At 48.7% G+C, this 20,820-nt stretch overlaps 1 protein-coding gene across 2 annotated transcripts in view; it reads right to left on the reverse strand.

Annotated features, from left to right (window-relative positions):
* gabra3 (gamma-aminobutyric acid type A receptor subunit alpha3) overlaps window positions 1-20,820 on the reverse strand; it is an 84,837-nt gene that overhangs the window by 51,877 nt on the left and 12,140 nt on the right. For both annotated transcript variants that reach the window (XM_076994776.1, XM_076994777.1), the window contains 3 exons: window positions 17,407-17,513; window positions 4,243-4,364; window positions 2,601-2,668 (listed from right to left, as the gene is read on the reverse strand). In XM_076994776.1, coding sequence (XP_076850891.1) covers window positions 2,601-2,668; window positions 4,243-4,364; window positions 17,407-17,513 — 297 coding nt within the window. The remainder of the gene's footprint in view (window positions 1-2,600; window positions 2,669-4,242; window positions 4,365-17,406; window positions 17,514-20,820) is intronic.

Genomic DNA, 20,820 nt, shown 5'->3' on the forward strand with positions numbered 1-20,820 from the left:
CTTTGCAATTTCACAGCATGGATTTGTGGAAGTAGACATAATGACTCGTAGCTATGGTTACACAATACACGACTTTCGCGGATGCTGCCTATTAAGGATGCAAATTGTCTTCGACTAGACTTCGGCTGTTAAGCTTTTAACACTTACATTTGCTCCTAAATGTGAGTATGTCATAATATGACAAGAGTAGGAAATTAGAACCGGCACACTGAAGAAGATGGATCACCACTGTGAGAGCAAATTATAGATCAAATGTTTGCCGGGGTGAGTTTCCCCTGACAGACACATTTTTGAGAGTCTTGACAACAATGCTTGTGATTCTCCGTTAACCTCCCCCTCGCCCTTCTTTACGTCTGCATGTTCTTCGCCGAGAGGCTAATTTGGATTGTGCATTCTCTCGGGAAAGAACACGCAATGACGGATGTGGAGGCCGACGGCGGCCCACGGATCCCGGTAAAAGGCGCTGCCTGACGCTCCCGTTTCTTCAGAGGAGATCGGGTACAGCATGAGCCTCCAATCCAGTTAGGCTGCCTCTGCTATGTATAACCTCATGTGGAGACTCCTAATATACAGCCTGGTGTCTGGGACACTTGGCCAATTAGTAGTCTGAATCGGGGAGCTTTCGAAGAATGAGGCTAAATGGCCAACATATAAAGGAAGGAGGTTTGGTGCCTATGATGTTTACAATGATGGTAGTGCCACTGGTCGCAGTGCCACAATCATATCACTATTCAAGCATCTGGTCCTCACCCCGTCCGTAACTGCCCACAGAGAGCGATATTGTTTAACTTAATCCAGCAATGGACGATGTAAAATCCAGGAAAGGAAGTGACCAGCAACATGTTTCTGCCTTCACCGTGCAATGAAGACTTTTACAAAGCCGAGTTCTGGTCCTGCAGCTGTCGGAGCCGCTGGTGCCAGTGGTATCTCCGCATCTCGGCTCATTCTTGGAACACAACGGCCGCAGGCTTTGGGGCGCGAGCCCCTGTCTGGCGCTACCATCTTCAGCGTGCACAAGGCTCAGCACGGCACCTGGGGCAGATTACACCGGCCTTCATTTTGACAAGCCACACTCGTCAGACAAAGGCGTTTGGGGGGGGTGGATGGGGTCCGATGAGGGTGTACATGAGTGAGCAAATGGGACAGGCTGCCACGAGATTCTGAGATTGGCAGAAGACTGGTAGGGAAATAAAGGAAGGACGTTAGACAAAGGAAGATGGATATGGGACAGTGGGGGCCAAGGATAATAAGGAAGCCTAATTGATAGTGATGAAAAACTGGGGGATGGAAAAACTGATGGGGAGAATGAGGGGAAACTGAAAGCCAAAAGAGTGCTGGAGGGAAGGAGAGAGATAGAGAGGATGCTAGAAATTAAAACAACAAAAAGGAAAAAAAAAGGCACAAAGATGCGAGAGAGGACTAGATAAACAAAGGTCAGGTTGAGCAGTCAGGTTGATGTTGGCTGCCCACAAGGTGGCAAGAATGGCCTCGTAAAGTAAGGGCTATCCCTCCACTCAACGACGCAATGTCCAGGTCTCATCACTTAAACACCCCGATCTCCACCAGCCATTCTGACCTCGTCCCACTTAAGGCCTCTCCGCTTCGATATCCTACCAATGCGGCGTAACGTCATGGCTCCACTGTACGGTTTTCAACGACATAATGGGCCTAATGCTTTTCCGGGGGAGAGGGGGATGGGTTAGGTCCCGATGGAGCTCCAGGAACACTGATGGTAGAGCACACAGCTGTTTGAATGCATATGCACTCCAGCTCGCTGTAGAGCAGCCTTCCAGAACGCCACGAGCATGCGCAGTTATTGTGCAACACTCTGCTAATTAAAGGCCCCTTTCGTAGGCACTAAAATGGCCCTGCTCCTGTTTTTTTTTGGGAGGGGGGGCAGTAATGAATAAATCATATCTGGAAACTCACTAAATCCCTTACTTTTTCCCTTCAAACTCAAGGGATGATTATGTTAATGTTAACCTAGCTAATTATTGCTTTGTAATTCTAGCATCATTTTACGCTCCATATAATGCGACAGACTGTACTGTTTTCTTCTCACCATTAGGAAATTAGGGCTTATACAGACTACGAAGTGCCTCCACACGACTGTGGTGATTCATCTTGCGTGGCAGAGCCAATTGTGTGTATGATTAAGACACATACATTTCTTCTATGCTGCCCTGCTACCAATTACCTCCTCCCTTAAACAAGCCAGTAATGAAACTGCACACCGGCCTGCTCCCTGAAAGGTGATGGGCTGAGGGGTGTGTGTCTGTGTGTGCGTGTGTGTGTCAGGGGGTAATCTCAGCACTGTGTCATCCTTCGTGCCCTGTCTGACAAGCGAATCTGCCGACCTCAACTCAAGGGCACTGGGAATCTCTCTATTTCCTTCCCACTCAACCATCTTTCCGCAGCACCACAAAACAAACGCTGGTCCTCAAACATCTCCGATTTGAAACACAGGAAGTCTCGCCGCCAGACAGGGGTTGACGTTGACAAATATTGAGTTGTGTGAGAGGTGAATTAGCATTTGGCGAATGAAGACTTCAGCTGCATCGCAGAGAGTCCTGCTCGTCGAGCTGAGATGAAGGACTTACCATGTCAGTGTCTGACACGGGTCCGAAACTGGTGACGTAGATGTTTGTCCGTACTTCAGTCACACTCTCTGATTAGAGAGAAAAGAGAGGGGAAATGTAAGTGAAAGACCCAAATGTATCACTACAATGGATGTTATAATGCTCAAACCTTCTTTCGGTATTAAATCAAGAGAAGAAAAACTGTATCTCTGTGTGATGTCTAAACAATGCCTCTAATGACTGCTATCACATCAGCTACACCACAGCTAGTGAGTAAGGCTAAAAAAAACAAGTAAATGTTGGAAATAATACAGATATCTGCTTGCATCAGTTTTGATGATTTATCTGGTGGAGTCATTACCAAAAAACATGATACAGGCGGTACTTAAAAACAGCTGAGGTAAACACAACCAAAACAAACTGCTCCCGACAAGGCGTTCCACCCCACAGCCAGAACCCGAATGGGCTGGAGACAGCACGCCACACTCGGGCCATGTTGCAACCCGTCCTGGACCCGAGGCCGGCTCTGCTTTTTCTCCAGGAGGTGTCCAGGAAAGGAAAGCGGTGGTGTGACTCCTCCCGCTTAGCAGCTCAAGCTGTGCCTCGCGGTGTCTCTGCGTCTGGCGGAGAGAGCGAGTGGGTGGGAAGGGGGTGAGGATTTAACGAAGCTGGGAGGGGCGCGTGGGTTGAAAGGGGGTGTGGGCTTAACGGAGCCGAGAGGGGCGCGTGTGGCAGGCCGCCAGGCCGCGTGGGAGGGACGGCCGGGCTGCGGCAGCGCGGCTGATTGAAGCCTTCCGGTTCTGGCGCTCCGTAATGGAGTCGCGCCGCTCTTACGTGACACGGCCCATTCATCAAAAGAAAAAAAGAAAACAAAAAGACAAAGAAACAGAAAGTTTAGGCTGCTCATCATCGGGCTCCGATTTATGACAGACACATTTAGAGGGCATCCAGGACACTCTATGAGTCTGCCAAGAAGAGAGGAGAGAGAAAACAACCAAATGGGATTTTTGTTGGTGTGGTATTGACGCGAAATCACCTGAGAGTACTCAGGAATGCTCAGAAATCCAGCCATTGGGTTTGCCAATCTGCCAGTCTGTGGAGAATTATGATTCTTCGAAGTCTCAGGAAACCCACTTTAAGAACACTTAACCTACTTTTCTGGTTCTCTGAAAGCAGGTACCTAAATGAAGTCGCCATTCAATGCAATTGGAAGGCCTCATAAACTCCTTTGTGACTGCTGAATGAGTCTGTGGAAGGAGGCAAGACTGAGTGCTACTCCGTCGTCAACAAAGCGCCGTAATGCTCCCGTCTTCTGGGGCTCCTCATGAGCTGTAAGTGATCTCAAGAGAGTGCCATTCTGTGCAGCTTTCTTATACCTGGCAACCTCCCACCTCCCCCACACGCTGATAAACATCACTGCGCCAGCACAAGATGAGTAATTTCACTGTTCCAAAAAAGCAATCCGTTACGGATCTGAGAGGAGGCAGATTTGTGAGGTGTTGCGTGCCCGAAACGGCTCCTGCCACAAGGGAGGAGAAAGGCCTTGTGCCGAGGGAACTCGTCGAACACGTACTACCTCGGCACTGACCCGACCCGTCGCCGTTTCTCCTCCTGGCTGGGGAAAATGTGCTACGCCAACACGGAGAGCAAATCGACGGCTCACCTCCCAGACCGGGACGCAGCCTGTTGTCATAGCCGTCGAGCAGGCGGTCAAGGATCCGGGTGAAAATGGTGATGTTGTCTCTGCTGTCATCAGGGAGGGGCTCTCGGTGACCGGCTACGGCCCTGCGGAGCAGGAGAGAGAGTGGAAGACAAAGCGAGGGTTACGGTGGTGAGACAAGCAACGTGTGTCAGAGAGGACCTAAGGGCAAGATATTTAACATAAAGCGATGTTTAAGGGGGGAAATTAGTGGACAAAATGGAGACACAACACAACAGAGGTGATCAGAGGAAAAGTAGATGAATAAATACGAAATGAGAGGCAGGAAATGACAGGTTGCTGTTGGCCAGCACCTTTGATCTTCTGAGTCTTTAAACATCTTTTGCTCCTCAAGTGGGTGCCGCACATATTAGAAATCACCTCAGATTAACTTTATAAGGACAAAAAAATAAAAACGTCAGACTGCCTATGACCGAGGACCGAGCAAATGATCAAAGACATTAGAGCCTTCTGCGTTCGCTTGTCCCTGACCTCTCCATAATCCAATTTCCTGTTTTTTTTTTTTTTTTTTAATTAGAAAAATGCAGCAGCCTAAGTTTGCTGTGCTGTTGTTTTACACTAGCATGGCGTTCTCAGGAGGTAACTGAAGTGTCTCCTAATTCATGCTCCACAGACCTGAATCCGGCTGGGACCGAGAAACAAACATGTCAGGATTTAATTTGAAGTGGAGAGACCCAGCACACCAGGCACGTGAGCACGTCCTGTGGCACTGTTGAACACGGCCCTGCAGCAGGCTATACTCCGGGGTTCAGCTGAATAACGTCCCGCGAGTTGCAAATGGGGTCTTGAATAATCGGTCAACCTCCTGTTCTTTAATGACCTTAAATATGTAGCATAATTACATGTGGCTGGGACTGGGTTTCCCAGTGAACAATACAGCAGTGCGGCGGAGGACGTGGATAATGGCATGGACAATATAATGAGTAGCCCCTTCAATCAAATCAAGAGATCTGCCTCCACTGGCCTCAGGTCAGGTGTTGTGTGCACCTGTGCCACAGTTCATGCCTGGGACTAAATATTCATGAGCTGTGAATATGGATGCCGATGAGTCCATGTTAGCTCAGTGTTAGCTCAGAGCTCTCTTCCCTTCAGAGGGCTCTGCTGTGCAGGCTTGCGCAGGGATATGTGTAGGCTGATGCCGGCTCAGCGCCAGGTGTAGAGGCTGAAGACCACGAGACTGGTGACTCACTCCCTAATATTCCTGATGGGAATCTGCGTCAACAGCTGATCTCAGGAACCACAAGCACAAAGAACACGCACGGCATCAGGAAAATTGCACAGGAGAACGTAAAACCTCGCCCGAGTGCCGGATAATCTTGTTGCTACTCGGAATTTCTTGTGTACATTTGGTAGTAAATGAATTTCTTCGGTTAGTAAATAAATAAACAAAATGCCCCTTGGTGTTCCGGTGCAGCTGTGCTGAGAGCCCATCAGGTGAGTGGTAGCGCTAATAATGAGGCTCTGCTCTAAAGCGCCGGAGCAACATCTCGAGACATCTCCCACTCCCCCCAGCTGCTAATTAAACTGGACCTTGTCTCCGCAGCTCCGTCTGATGCCTTGCAGAGGGGCATCTCCACCTCGCGGAGGGAAATCTCCACCTCTGTGGGGAGAGCGCTGTTGAGGCTTCACAGCAGGCCCGGAAACGATCGACCAATAAGGCTGCCGATCCCTGCTGCTCAAAACTCCACCCCCTGCCGTTCTTACTGGAGACTTGCGCGTGGTGGTGGGCGGTGGAGGCGGGGTTGCCACGGCTGGGATGGATCAGCCTGGGCATTTGATGGCATTTGGAAGGTTGATGATCTCCCGGGCATGTGGCAGCAACCGGGCCCTGTTCATTTATTTATTGTAGCGAGGGGACAATTAAGAAGGAGATGAGTGCTGTCTCTCTGCTAGCAAGGAGGGGCACGGAGGCAGAGGCCATCCTGATCGATACGCTCTTAATTAGCCGGCAATTTGTTGTTACGCCACACAAATTGCACATGGACACTCCATTAGCAATCCCTCCCTGACCCGTGATCTACTAGCTAGCCGTCACTCAGCACTGCCCCTCTGCGAAGAGGCCCTATTGATATTAATAAGCATCCGACAGCATGGCCTCTTCCCCCTGATGGGGACATGGCGGATCTTATTCAGTGCTTCGCAATATGACGGATTCCTTTTGTCTGCTTGTCTTTTTGCCACCGCTGCGGGGGTGTGTGCGCGGGGAAGATAACGCAGCCGGGGCCAGCGAATGAGAGCGGCAGGTGGTATGGCGGCGGCCAATGGCGCGATGATCAGCAGGGGCCGGTGGAGTCCGTAGGGTTCTCAGTGTCATGCCCCTCTCAATCCCCCGCCCCGGGCACCTTCATTGAGTTCAAGCTAATGAAGGCCCAGGCGCCAATGTCGTTTGAAGTGGGCGGCCCTGCGAACCGGAACGAGGCGTTTATTAGCGGGATCGGAAGGCCGGCCGTCTCTCCGTACGGAAATCTTGACGAGTAATTTATGGCATGTTGAAACAAGACCGCAGCAGAGGAGGCGGGAGGGCGGAGAGTGAGGGACGTTGCTTTTGTGGGGGCTGAGAAAGCGAGCGAGGTAAAGGAGGATAACAGGGAGGCTGTGCTGCTCCTTCTCCGCAGTGCGGTCCACGGCAGACAAGGAGAAGCTCTTTGAACAGTTCAGAGCCCCTGTGGTGAACTTCAGTCATGCACCTTTCATACACAAGTTGAGGGAAACTTCATGTTTTTTACCAGGATATAGTGTGAAAATGCTTAATTTCAGCTGATCCTTAAAAAACACTGGCATCATGCAACCTCAAATATGCCTTTGATCCTTAAACCTAAAGAAATACTGTTTTCATGGAGCCTTGCTGGAAGACAGGAAATACAGCGGTCCCTCCCATCTTGCACAGTAACATTTTCCTGCGAGTGGAAAAAGGCAGAACCGCTACAATTATTTAGTGTTTACATATTTAGCGTCGACCTGTTGGATCCCTGCGGGGGCGCAGTCAGACGCGAGGTGCCGCGGGGGACGTCGAATGGCTGTGCGCTGCCAGACATGACACATATGCCTCCCCATCTGGTCTCATGTGAGGTGTGTCGGAGCGTGCGGTCCTCACTCGGGTCCAGGACCGGAGCGCTGCAGCCCCCCCCCCCCCCCCCGGCCGCAGCCGTTTCATCCCTCTTCATTACAGCCACATCAGCCCAGCAAATAAAAAATGGACTTTCTCCCCCCACCACACCATCTCCATATCTCCCCTCACAGATTCTTTAACCACACTCTTATCCATCTCTCTCTCTCCCTCTCTCTCGGTCTCTGTCTTGCTCTCTGACTGTCTCTTTGTCAGCCTCTCTCTATTGCCTGTTTCCTCATACCATTTCTACCCTTACTAAAATATTGACCCCAGCCATTTTTTTAACTCTAGTATGATGAATTGTAAGAGACAAAAACTATTCAGAAAGCAGAAAAAGAAGCAAATGTCATTCATTTTATTGAACCATCCCTTCTCTGTACACACTTACATATGCTTGCAGTAGAGCGCAGTGCTCATAGCAACGCAGTCCCCCGAAAGTGGAAGAACTCTTGAATATTATAATGCGTTTCCACAAGTGTTCTGGATTTTGGAGAGACAGAACTACGGGAGAGTCACTTAACAGCCAATCAAAATGATTACGTGAACACAGGTAGGGCCAGCAATGTTTTGGCGTTAATTAAATATCAGATGGATCGTTAAGGCGTTGCTGGCATCCTTGTAGCTTTCGTGCTACAAGTAAATAACTATTTCTGTCCATATGAGGCAGTTAAAACGAAGACAACGAGAGACTCTGCAAAAGTGGCCAGTAACTGCCTTCACCATATAAATGACCAGTCTGTACAATGTGGCCGAGATGCTATCCAAATCAGTATAGTCGCATTTGTTTATTTGTGTAATTAGCATGTAATTAGTACACGAGCCAAAACCCAGCTAAGCCTTCTGCCTTTCTGCTGTGAAGTATTCCGTCCCCCACGTCCCCGGCTGGTCCCTTAAGCCCCGTATCTCCATCAGACACATCAGTGTGTGCTGCATCTGGCGACTGAGTGGCCTCGGAGCATCGGCGCGTGCGGCCTGGGGATTTAGCGCGCGACGGCGCGTCCCCTTCTTCACGCTGCAATAACGCGATGGCGGATGCGATAGTGAACGAGACATGAAGACGTGCGCCGTGCCCCACTCCCAGTGCCGCCTGCACCCTGTAGCTTGCAACGCACGAAAAGCAAAAGGAGGCACTTTGGGGAAAAAAAAGGAATAACGCAGGTGAAGTGTTAGAGAGCTGTGCTTAGTTACAAGCTGTAATAGAATAATAGGTGTCGCGGCTTAGGTGGTAAAAGTCAGAACCCGCTGAATTACAACGTTACCCTTAGGAAACTTCATTTGGTGTCCTGCACTGAGAGGTCATAAGCACTTGAGAATCTACTGTAAAAATGAATTCATTTATCCAAATTTGAGCAGAGGCAGAGGTCAGTGGAGTGCGTCGTTGCTTCGCTACAGGCATTTGGAAAGTAATTTCGCTCCTACTTCTTCATTTAAAAATGCCTGCATAATATTAGATAACTTTAAAAATTGTCGCCCTTTCACGATATGACATAAAAGGCACCGCTTAGCACTAGTACAAGGCAGCATCTAAAATGCGAGCTCTGTATTGGAATCGGCGTCCTACACTGCGGCCAGTATTAAAGAGGCATTATAAAAGCGTAGTTAAGATGCACTTCGCAATTAGCACTAGGCTCACCAGCTCTGCAGCTGCTCTGTCGCGTATCTTGGTGTGTGCAAACAACGCCTGTTTATTACAGCCTGCCTGAAATAACACATTCGTGGCCAAACATACTGCTGTTTATTGTGCATTTAAGAAAAGAAAATCTTGTCAGACTCAAATGTGGAGGTGATTACCTCTGCACTCTTTAGCAGAACACTCGTTTACAACTAAATTGTGATGTTCAGCCATTAACGGGTTCTTAAAGTTTTAGATTTAAGATCTTAAGTGGAGGAATTAGGAAATCAGCAAACTGACTACTGAAAATGTGTGTTTTTATATTGGTTTAATAATTACTGCTACTTTCACTGTGTAGAATGCCTGTTTCAATGTATTAGTTTGTCTGCTTTTGGCAATATTACTATTGAGCAACAGATCTAAAATTTTCTCAACAGAGCTGGTGGTACTGAGCATTGATTCGCGCGCACACACACACACACACACACACACACACACACACACACACACACACACACACACACACACACACACACACACACACACTCCAAGTATTTCAGTTTGATAGCTTAGTGGTTCTTCATTAAGGTTTATGATGAAATAACATTGTGGAATGAATTCACAGTGGGATTTAAGGAATCAATATTGATAAATGAGTATCATATAATTACAGAAGTATTTAACTCATCCTGCCTTCCTATAACAAATGAGACAAAACCGAGGCCCAAGAGTCAGGTGAAATAGAGTCAGGTGTAATGGAGTCAGATGAAATGGAGTCAGATGAAATGGAGTCAGATGAAATAGCCTCTGCCTGTTAACGAAAATATTTAGTGAAAGTATATCAGTGCAGCAAACCCATTCGACACGAAGAGAATGTCAGGACAGATTAGAAAACACCCGCTGGAAAGAGTGAAAACTAGCTCAGCAAGGATTGGGGGACTGATGACTCTTTCACAGCCAGCTCCGACACCCAGCGTGGAATCTGTCTGCTCCAGCACACAGACGCAGGCGAACCTGACGATCGGCGGCCAGATAAGTTGCCGACTGGCCGCGCTTATCACCCCGGCTCCTCAGCCTGAGCGGCCAGGGGATCTGTGGTGCCATAAGAAACCCTGCCTTGCATCACACACACACACACACACACACACACACACACACACACACACACACACACACACACACACACACACACACACACACACACAAGCATGTTCATGCACACAACTACACATACACATAGGCTACATGCACACACACACATGCATATGTACACACATGCATAAGCCAAGCTTCAGAGGTTGCGACTGTGAGGTGCTGTGGCAGTTAACACAGTCAGTCAGGACGAGAAGGAGGAAGAATAAGTGAACCGTCAGCTGGAAGTGGCTGCGTCTGGCATCAGGGAGGGTTGAGGAAGAAGGACGAGGTTTATGAACAGGGGTGAAAATAGGTTTAATTTGTTGCCAGTGCTACAATCTGTATCACTTCATCACTTTATATCTCTCTTTAGCTGCCCTTGGAAAAAAAAAGAGAACTTCAATATTTTAGTGGGCCAATGAGTTATGTACCAGAAAAGAAATTAGAAACATTTCACTTGTCATTAAATATTTTACTCATCATTTGCAGTAATAGGTTTAAAGTGAAAATGGTGGGAACATTCAACCCTCACAACTTCTTATGTTGTAACTGCATTAACAACTTCAGTACATGATCAGGTAAGCGTCCTCTTCTGGGTGCTGATGAGCTGCAATACTGCATGAGCTGCTATCCCTCCTTTAGCCTGCCAGGTCTTCACATAAGGGCTTCCACTGTTTGCTTGCTGGCCCCACTGTGCTGATGAAGGGGAGATTTGCTGTGTTGTTGGTTGTCAGTTTGCTCCTGCGTCTCTGGTATGATGTCGTTCACGGCACCGAACCCCCCCCGCTCACAGTCCGTATGACTTGCTGAGAGGGTGTCTACTGCTACGCACAACTGGTTCATGTCGTTGAAAACGCTTCTTCCTCCACTTGCCTTAAATCTGATGAATCCGGGGTTTGTCTCTTCGATGTTCACATGTATGGCATGGCACAATGCCTTCGCCTCATTCTCTCCATATTTGGGATTCCCATGGCCCCATTTCTCTGGGTCAAGGACCATCATGTAGTTCTTGCCTGTGCTCTGCTGGCTGTGGTTGTGAAGTCTTTCGTTCAAACTCTCTGCCGCTGCTTGGATAAACTGTGCAGAGTCAAATGACGGGAGACTCGCCAACTTTTAACTGCTCTCCCTTGATTTTCATCACTTTCTCTGCCTGACATGCCTCAACTGTATGTTGTCCAGGGGATCCACTGATACTTTCAATTCGCTTGATGTGCCTTTGGGAGAGTGATGCTACTGTTCTGAAGAATTTCAGACAGGTTTTTCAGCACTGTCAGAACATCTGCCATCAGTGCAAGACTTCTCAGAAAATTAATGGCGCACAACTTACAGAGCAGCCCTTGGAATTTGGCCATCTCTCTGCTATCCCTCTATTATCTTCTGATGCCTCTCGGAAGTCTTGTGCCAATGCTGGGTAAGAATGCCAAACCGCACTGACAGCCCTGCATGAAGGAACAACCCAGCGGACAGTGAACACTCTTCCAATCCTTCTCAGTGTGATGTGAAGACTCACTCAGCTTCTGCGTGTCCCGCATGGTGACTGCACACATAATGAACACAAGGCATCATGGAAGTCTTTTGTTCCACCAGTAGCATCCAGTGCCTTGTCCACAGCCAGCTTGTGTCTGTGATTCAGGCAGCGCCACAGGATGATATTCAGGAAGTCATCCTGGAGTTGCTTCCTCACACCTGACTTAAGTCCTAACATCACACTGGCCCCATCACTGCAAACTCAAATTTAGACGTCCTGCGGTAAATCTATGGTGAAGCCATCGTTTAACAGCTCAATAGCTGCTCTTTGATATGAGCAGCGCACAGGCTATCCGGCTCTACCAGGTCTAATGGAAAAGCGATAGGCTCTATGTCTCCATCAACACTGGCCTTCAAAAAACACGATGAGTGTTGATTTGCGCCCCAACACTAGTCGACTCATAAGCCGATACGGTTATCTCGCTTCTGTTCTCCTCTCCACAAATTCATTTTTCATCTGTAATGACGCGTGATCAATTACATCAACGCGGACCGCTTCGCTGTGCAACACACAGCCCGCATCAAGAGAACTCGCTCGCAGCAGGTCAATCAGAGTCTCTAAATCTGTGACAGGCTCGTCATCTTTGGCTTCATAACATGCTGTGCCGAACACCCTGGCGGTGCCCTCAAATGCAGACTCCTGGCTGGCGGCTTTCATGTTTGGTATATCTTTCTTTGCAGTCTGAAGAATCTTAATTGCTTCATTATGGACTGCAGAGACTGTGCTCACAAAATGTTTTTTTGTGCATTGATGAAAGCTCGACGTTCCTTGAATGACCACGAGGGGCGATCTTCTCCTCTACCCACTGGTTAGCAATATTGACACCACGGGGTGCTTTGACATCAAGGTCCTTTACATCACGGCATGAGGCATAGCCAAGCTTTTCATTCTGAGAATACAACCATTCATTTTTACTTCTGGACGCCTCAAACTGTTCTTCTGACCACATCGAGGGGTGAGCAGGAGGTCCAGCGTCTTCACCTGCGCTTTCTTCTGAAGGTCCTCCACTGGGCACTTCTGTATTCTCTCTCATTGCCTGCTTGCTCTGCACCTCGTGCACCGAATCATCTTCCATACGGAGTCCTGGACATGTAGTAAAAAGGCACGATATTCCTTTTCATGGCAAGTAACATTACCAGCTTGAAGGCAGTCTGACGCAGCTGCTGCACAGCATGTCACTTCATATGAAGTTCCAAATTCAAGGATAGCTGAGGCAATTAGGTTTTCTGTACTGATAAAACACTGACTTTGCCACTATCACTCGATGTCTTTTATTTCTCTCTTTCAGAGGAATTAGCCGTGAAAAGTCTCTGATTCGCCATGCTGGGGCTGATGAGCGTGTGTCTTTATTCAGCCCGTGTTACAATAGCCATTTCAAATGCAGTGTCTGTACTGACTGTTCTGAGCACGAGCCACAATCATACAACATGGCTGTCTTTCCAAAGCACCCTGAAAATCCACAGGTCCAAAATAATAATATATTTATTTTTTTTTGTTGCTTGACGGGAATACAGACTTGCGGCCGGAATGTAAATGCACTACGAACAGAGTGGCTGGATTAAAACCTGTGATTTTCCCCGTCTGCGCAATTAAGAGGCAAATCAGTGGGGAGGATTAAACCATCCGAGGCTGACGTGTGATCTTGACAGGCCCTTTCCCAGCTGTACGTGTACAAAGGCCCGTAGAGCAGTCGGAGGAAGCGTGCGGAGAACACCGCGAATCAAAGGCGGCGTTTTAATAATACAGTTAAAATACGACAGCGCGCGGAAAACGAGCCGTCCACGCTACGCATAACCCAAATCAATGGCAGAATTAGATTATGTAGTGTAAACTTCCTTTGCCTTGTGCTCTTTGTGCATTGTTTAAGGAGGCATCTGTCTGGCTCTTCCTCTGTGCACGCGTCGGCGATACATCAGAAGAGCTCCGTGTTCTTATAGGGGAGGATGAGAGTGGGGGGGCCTCATATTGATTTTTCAGTGTTTGGCCTGCAGTCCTGTGGCAATGCCCCCTGCAGGGCCAAAGGAGAGTGTAATCAGATCCCCCCCCCCCCCCCCCCCCCCATTGCCAGCTGGAACCATTAGTGAATTAGGGACCGCGGAGCCGACAGTGCTATTACTCAGTTTATCAGTCGGTGGACACAGCGCTGCTGTGGGTTTTGTCACGGAAAAGAAAGGGTTCTGAGGAGGACTCTCAGCGCTGTATTAGCATGATGGGTGGAAATGGGGGATAATTATGCTCAAAATTCTCACCGCCTCATAACAAGGTGTCCTTGTAAAGATACGGCAGGACAAAGGGGGGGGGGGGGGATTTCCGACTAAAGCGAGGTGGACGGAATACGTGCTGGACAACACACCGCGGCTTACGCTCATTACCCCGACGACACCTACAGTCCTACAGTCGCCGCGCTGGGATCGGCACTCTGACGATGGGACACTCTGGTGATGAAGCAGGGGCCCCTGCAGCTTCTAACACCCCACCCCCCCCCCCCCCCCCCCACCTCTACCCGTGACCCTGTAATGTATTGCCCCTGACGGGGTCACGGTTATGTGCGGGCCGGCTCACATCTCGCCTGCAGCGCCTGTGTGTGGTGGTGTGCAGGGGGCGTTGTGGGAGGGGTTTGGGTCGGGTCGATACAGGATCTATAGGGTCACGTGACGCTTTCCCCGCCCCTTTGGCGCCATCGATTTTGTGTCTCTTGGGCAAGTGCTGTTGAAATGGATCCCAAACAAATCAGACAAGCAAAGGGGCTCGGGCTGACCATGCTGACTAGCCTCAGATTGCACGGATGGTATATGTGTGTGTGTGTGTGTGTGTGGCTGTGTGAACATGCGTGTATGCGTATACATGAGGTCTCCGCCACACCCTGGCATGCAGGCGAGTTGCTCACATGTTTTTTCATGTATAACACGGGTTGTAACGAACGTTTAAAGACGTTTAACTCTTTAAACGTTTAATCAAGTGCTGCCGAGTAGCATGTGCATCTTAACTAAGAGGACCATGATGGAAGCTAATATAGGGGATTTGTCCGCGATAACTTGATCCATTAGAGACGACTCATGCCTGCACCGTCGCAAAGCCGATTTGGAGCCAAATGATGGTATCGGTGGGCCTGGGGGGGCAGGCAGGACCTGGGGAGTGACAGCGCTGTGGATGTGCGTAGATGCTCCCGAGGCACAAGCCCTCCACCGCTCAGATGTCTAAGGGGATTACTCCCTAACTTGGTCATGGCTCTTAGGGGTGCGCTGTTCTCCACAACCACCTCCACCTCCCTTTTTTTTGTTGCTGGAATGCAAATAACCCCTCCAAATATGGCAGCACCTCCAAATACGGCCGAGTGTGCAGCAGGCAGGTGAGGCTCGAGGGAAGGGGCGGGGCTGCGGCCGGTAACCCCGCCTCTGGAGTGATCGAGGTTGCCTTGCTGCCAAGTGCAGGATGCCGGCCTGGGTTTGATCTGCCCCCCGGAAGAGATTAATTCCGAGGCCCCCGCAATTGATGCAGAAATGTCGGCAGTCATTTAGCCGCGTTTCTGACCACGCGTCGGCGGCTGAGCCAGGCTCCCCGGGCGGTAATGGCAGTACCTTTGAAGCCGGAGAGAGCGAGGACGAAGCGAGGGGATTGGTGGTTTGGGGGAGGCGGGGCAAGGGCTGCTATTACTTCGCCTCCTGTGGCGTCTTGGAAATGTCAGCTGGAGGGGACGAGGAGGGCGGGCGCTGTAGTGGCCTGGTACTCATGTCCCGTTATGCGTATTAATATCTCAAAACGTCTGGTCCAATTTTTGGAAAGAAAGAAAATGGTATCCAAATAATGTTGAGCACATTTAATTTCCTCTAAGACATGGTTAAACACACACACACACACACACACACACACAAACACCTAAACAAAATAGGACCATCCTCAATACCTTTCAACTCCATCACAGATCTCTCCATAGTTTTCGGAATGTGTTCCCAAAAAACAACATTAAGGGAAAATAATACATTCTACAGCTTATATGTACAAGCCCTGGGGAGGCCAAAATTAAACTTACTTAAGAAAAAAGCCCAGACAACACAAGGCCTGAGGTCCAGGAGAAAGCCCAGTAGTATTTCACTTCCACCACAAGACTCTCCTCTGATAGCTAGAGAAATGGGTCATCTGAATAAACAGCACTATTTAGGTCCCACAAGGAAACAGCAAGGAAATGTATTTAGGACAATGAAACGAACTGTGGCACGAAACAATGTCCATTTACTGATCTGTCTTCTTAATGCCTTTCTTTGTTAGCTTTTTCTGTTTGTTTATGTTTATGGTATCAATTATTTACAAACAAATACTGAGCATAAGAGGCGTTGGGAAAGACGGAGGACCTTGGTGGAGTGGCTGAAGGTTTGAGCGTGTGCTCATTTTCACATTTTCGAGTGTGTTCCTAATGGTCCAACAGACAACAGAGAACCTTTCATCTTCTGAGGGGAAATGAACTTCGTCGAGGGGAAGGCAGTCTATTACTGCATGAGAATCGTGTGGCTTCCCCGGAGCTCCTCAGGCCGTGAAGCATTACCCAGGATCGGCCGATTTTATTAGGGCGGGATGTGCTCGAAAAGTGGACGAGGACAGAAGTGTGCTCGGGGACCGGCTGCCGTTATGTCACGGCAAATCAAATCCAGCTTGTCGCTGCTCCTTTCTGCTGACGTGGTAGAAAACGAATCGCGGCTTCCGAAAAGGGTTCGCTTTAGACAATCTCCGGAATATTATGTGTGCGGAGCACCGATGTGAACGGGTCTCGGACTCTTCATGGCTGATCTCCTCTGCTCCCCTCTCTTATGGTCTCTCTCTCTCTCTCTCTCTCTCTCTCTCTCTCTCTCTCTCTCTCTCTCTCTCTCTCTCTCTCTCTCTCTGCTTCCTCTTACGGTGCTGGGACGTTGAATAGGGAGATTCCAATCGATGTGCTTTTCTGACAGATTACTCCTACGGAGCTGATGGTTTCAGATGAAGGGAGACCTGCTGTGTATGCTGGACCACACACACCAAACTGCTGGCTGCAACATGCATTCCGAGCACATCCTCATAACTGCATGACAAAAAACCCAGCAAACGTTCAGACACTCTGTCAACCTGCTGCCAGTGCATTCAGACCGTCACTTACTAGCTTATGAAGGTTTGCGTAAGGCTGGGATTAAGGCACATCAGTACACGAACATCCAAAGGTATGCATCATGAATGCATACAATTGAACTTGGATCAGAACAATGGGCATTAAGACTGGGGTCGGGAAGTCTCGGTGGAGGATGGGAGATGAATCGTACAGTACCATTTCCTGCAGATCATCTGATCCAAAAACCACGTCCCCTACAGTACCATTCGCAACCATGAAATGTGGGCTAATGGGCCTAAACCCTGAGAGATGAACAGGCAGCATCGTAAGGAGATATGGATCCATGTCTTGATGTCCCTCACACTTTCTGCCTTTGGCTTCCTTTCCACATTTATCGAGTTTCTCTCTCGTCACGCAGCCGTCCTCCACCGCCAAAAAATTCAATTGGCCGGCAGATTTCGCGAGTGATTTACACCCAGTGACGGCCAGCTCATATGCCATTTTGAAGGTCGTAAAAGCCCGAGTTACAGTAATAGAGCCTTATTAATGAAGGTATTAACTGTCAAATATCCCTGGAGCCAGCAACATGGGATGAGAGACTGGGGGGGGGGGGGGGGGGGGGGAGGTTGGTGCTCGGTGAGTCAGCCTACCCGTTCTGCACGCTGGGGTGGAGAAGCATCGCCAGGATCCACACGCCGGGGACGAGAGCGCCGAGCTTGTTGGGAGCGCCGGCCATGTCACTCCGAGCCCAGAGAGCCTGCGGAGTGGAGGGAGGAGGGGGAGAGGGAGGAAGATTAGCGGCAGACGGCGTTTTGCGATTAATTGGCAAGTGCTTTTGCGGCGGTGGCGGGGCCCCTGGGGTGAGCGACACGTCAGCGGGACCGTGTGCTCTCGGCAGCCCTGCGGGAGGGTCGGAGGCGCCGGCGTTCGGGGGGCGACGTCCGAGGGGACTCCCGCGTGGGAGAGGATCAGGCCATGAATCAGGCGCGAGCGCTGAGACAGTGCAGCGGTGGAGAGGGCTTAATAAGAATGACTGGAGATTTTCAGCCTGATAGCCCAACGCCCCTGTGGTCATACTCCTGTTTTGCTCTTCCCACTGTAGACACATATGGATTTACACCCACTGCAGCTGGGGGCGGGCGCGTCTCACCGGGCCTGCTCAAAAGATTTCTCTTCCCGCAGGGAAGAGCGCAATAAACTGAAAGCAAAATTAATGCAAACATTTATATGCAGACCGTATTAAAGACCTCTGTTCCCCCTAGATGCGGCGCTCAATCCGATTGCCGGCAAGAGAAATCAAAAAAGCCATTCCTAAGATAAGCAGGAGAAAATCTGTCTGGGCTGTAAACATGACGCGATCTGCTTAACAAAAGGCGATCATCACGCAGCTTCCTTCAGAAGGGCAGCATCTTATTCCCACTCATGGTAATACCTTCGGCTATCTTTCAAGAATCTTTCAAGGAATTAGCAAAAACTCTAAACAACTAAAAGAAAAGAAGTCTGACTCTGCATGAACGAGGCAGCCCTGAAACGGTCGAGCGCAAACGCGGTTCATTTGAAAATGTGGCTTAGCTTAATCTAAGAGGTGAAAAGACGTTATGCACTTTGGCACCTGGGAGCCATGTTGTGGAGTCTTGCTCTGTTTTACAGTCTGCTGCCAAACATGGGTTATTTGCGGCTGGTAGGAGAGGCATAGCAAATAAGTCCTTCATCTCTCCTATTGATCTGGGATTTTAATTTCTTCTTCCCTTAGGGCTTGGCAACATTACAAATCATGTCCCAGACACAGGACAAAGTAAGTGCCTTGCCTCAACGCAAAGGGTAGTGTTGGGAGAAGACGTGTGCACCGGTCAAATGTGTAGCCTGGAACATCAGTCCCTCAAACGTGGTTCCAGCTGTTTGCCTTTTAATATGCAGTCTCTCAGTTAACAAAAACGTAAATGCATACCGTCCTCCCGTAAAACAGATCCATAATATAATGCATGCAACAGCTTCACTGCTCCCTGCCAAAGTCAGAAGGTGGAATATATATATATATATATATATATATATATATATATATATATATATATATATATATATATATATATATATTCTTTTTTTTTCCTCTCAAGCAATGTCCCTCCACAGAATTGAAGGGAATTATGTCTCACCCCCAGCACTCTTCACCCCGTCAGTCTGAAAGGTCAAAGACCTCAGCTGACTTTATCTAGGGCCAAATGTGCCAATAACGTAGCGCTGGCGGCTGGGCTGTCCATCACCATCCTACATGTGCACACGCCGGTGAAGGAGTGCAGCAAGCATCTGGCTAATTGAACCCCATTAAATACGCATGGCCCCAGGAGGAGATGCAGCACAGTGGAGATTTAATAATTGAACAGCAGTTGGTTTTTATGGCAAATTCTGACAGGTGCCGTTCTTAAATGATAATCGGCATGGTGGCATTTATCTCAAACCTCTGATTACCGTGCACCCTAGAGACAAGAACTGGCATAAGCAATGATGTTTATGGTTATTATTAGTACTTGTTATGTAATGCCCAATGAGGAAGTCTTGGAACAGTACAGCAGCTTTGCTTTTCTTTGTTTTTCAGTGGTAAAAGTCTCTACTGGCGATGGCAAAAGCATCTAGAACAGTTGTGGTTGAATGCGCTGGTTGTTAAATCCTAAATTAAAATGTAACATCAAAAAAGGCCGGCTGCCTTTAATACAGATTACATTTATTCCCACATCAGAAAGGCTTTTGACTTTTCAGGAGAATATTTATTGTGCGCTTGAGAGACTACTCTACAGAAATGCAATTTGGGGTTGGAAATGTATCGTTTCTTGCCTTGCCAGGGGAGAAATGCATTGTTTTTTTTAAGCCTTGCTGTGTTGAGCAAGACCCCCACATCAGTCCAATCCGAGAAGCTTAATTTGGTCCCCACAGGTCCTTCACCTGGTCAGCGGACTGTGACACTAATCCAGTGGAGCAGCTGTGTCTCGGCCGAGTGGAGTGATGAGATTTCCCTTTGAGATCTGGATTCAAACACACTTCTTAAAGGGATTCGGTTTTCTCCGTTATAAGGAGCCCAACGATGGACGTCATGACGAACCCAGGGCGGAGCAGGCGGAAAGGCCCCAGTCTGGAATCCGGGACTTTGTTTACAATAATACGGTTGCGTATCTGAATGTGTGTAATACCGTGGCCTGTACTACAAGAACACAAATGCGTATGCCACAATGTTACAACACAGCTTCAAATGACCTTTGGTTAATCGCTGGCATTGCCTTATATTAATAGCATTGTGTTAAAAATAATTCCGGATCGTTAGCCATTAATGATTTTATGTGGCCAGTAAATTGGTGCATGCCGTACACGGGCAGGTGGGGAGCCGCCTGCACTAATGGCATCCTATAATGTTATGCTCTGCAGGCTGAGTTGGACTCGTGTGGGGACCTTCGTTCCAAATCACCCTCTTCACAACAGCCCTAAAAGGCACTTATGCGTTGGTATCTGAAGACTGTGTCGTGGGGACGGCAGGTGCGCCGACAGGATAGACGAATCACGAGAGCTTTTACGTAACCAGCGGAGATCATACGCCGTTGACGTCCGTGCCCCGCCGGTTCCCGTGCAACTGTCAGCGGCTGGCAGAAAGTAACTCAAGATGTCAAATGAGGAACTCTTTACTCGCGTACGTAATCGCACAGTTGCCATGGCGATGACAGCGCGTGAAAATGACGCTCATGGGTCCGATCTTGTAGGCCCAGGCGTCCTATCCACAAAGGTCAAACTACTGATCTTAGAACAGGAGCACAGGCATGACAGCGCTGCATTTAAGGTCAAATTTTGTCTTTTTTGCCCTTTTTTTAAATTTTATTTATTTTTTGGCAGAGCTCCTAGGGTACAGCATAATTTCGGAGAAAAAAATGCTGTTTAAATATGCATAAGCTTCTAGCTGGCAAAGAACATCAGCCTGTTGCAGCTTAAAATAGGTACGTAAGTAAATGCCTTTCTGTGACTACTTAGCCACACATTAATTGCTTATGTAGTTATTGTTTAGCTGGTTAGTTGTTCATTGGCAC

This window comes from Brachyhypopomus gauderio, unplaced genomic scaffold (assembly GCF_052324685.1).
Source record: "Brachyhypopomus gauderio isolate BG-103 unplaced genomic scaffold, BGAUD_0.2 sc160, whole genome shotgun sequence".
NCBI classification, from domain to species: domain Eukaryota; kingdom Metazoa; phylum Chordata; class Actinopteri; order Gymnotiformes; family Hypopomidae; genus Brachyhypopomus; species Brachyhypopomus gauderio.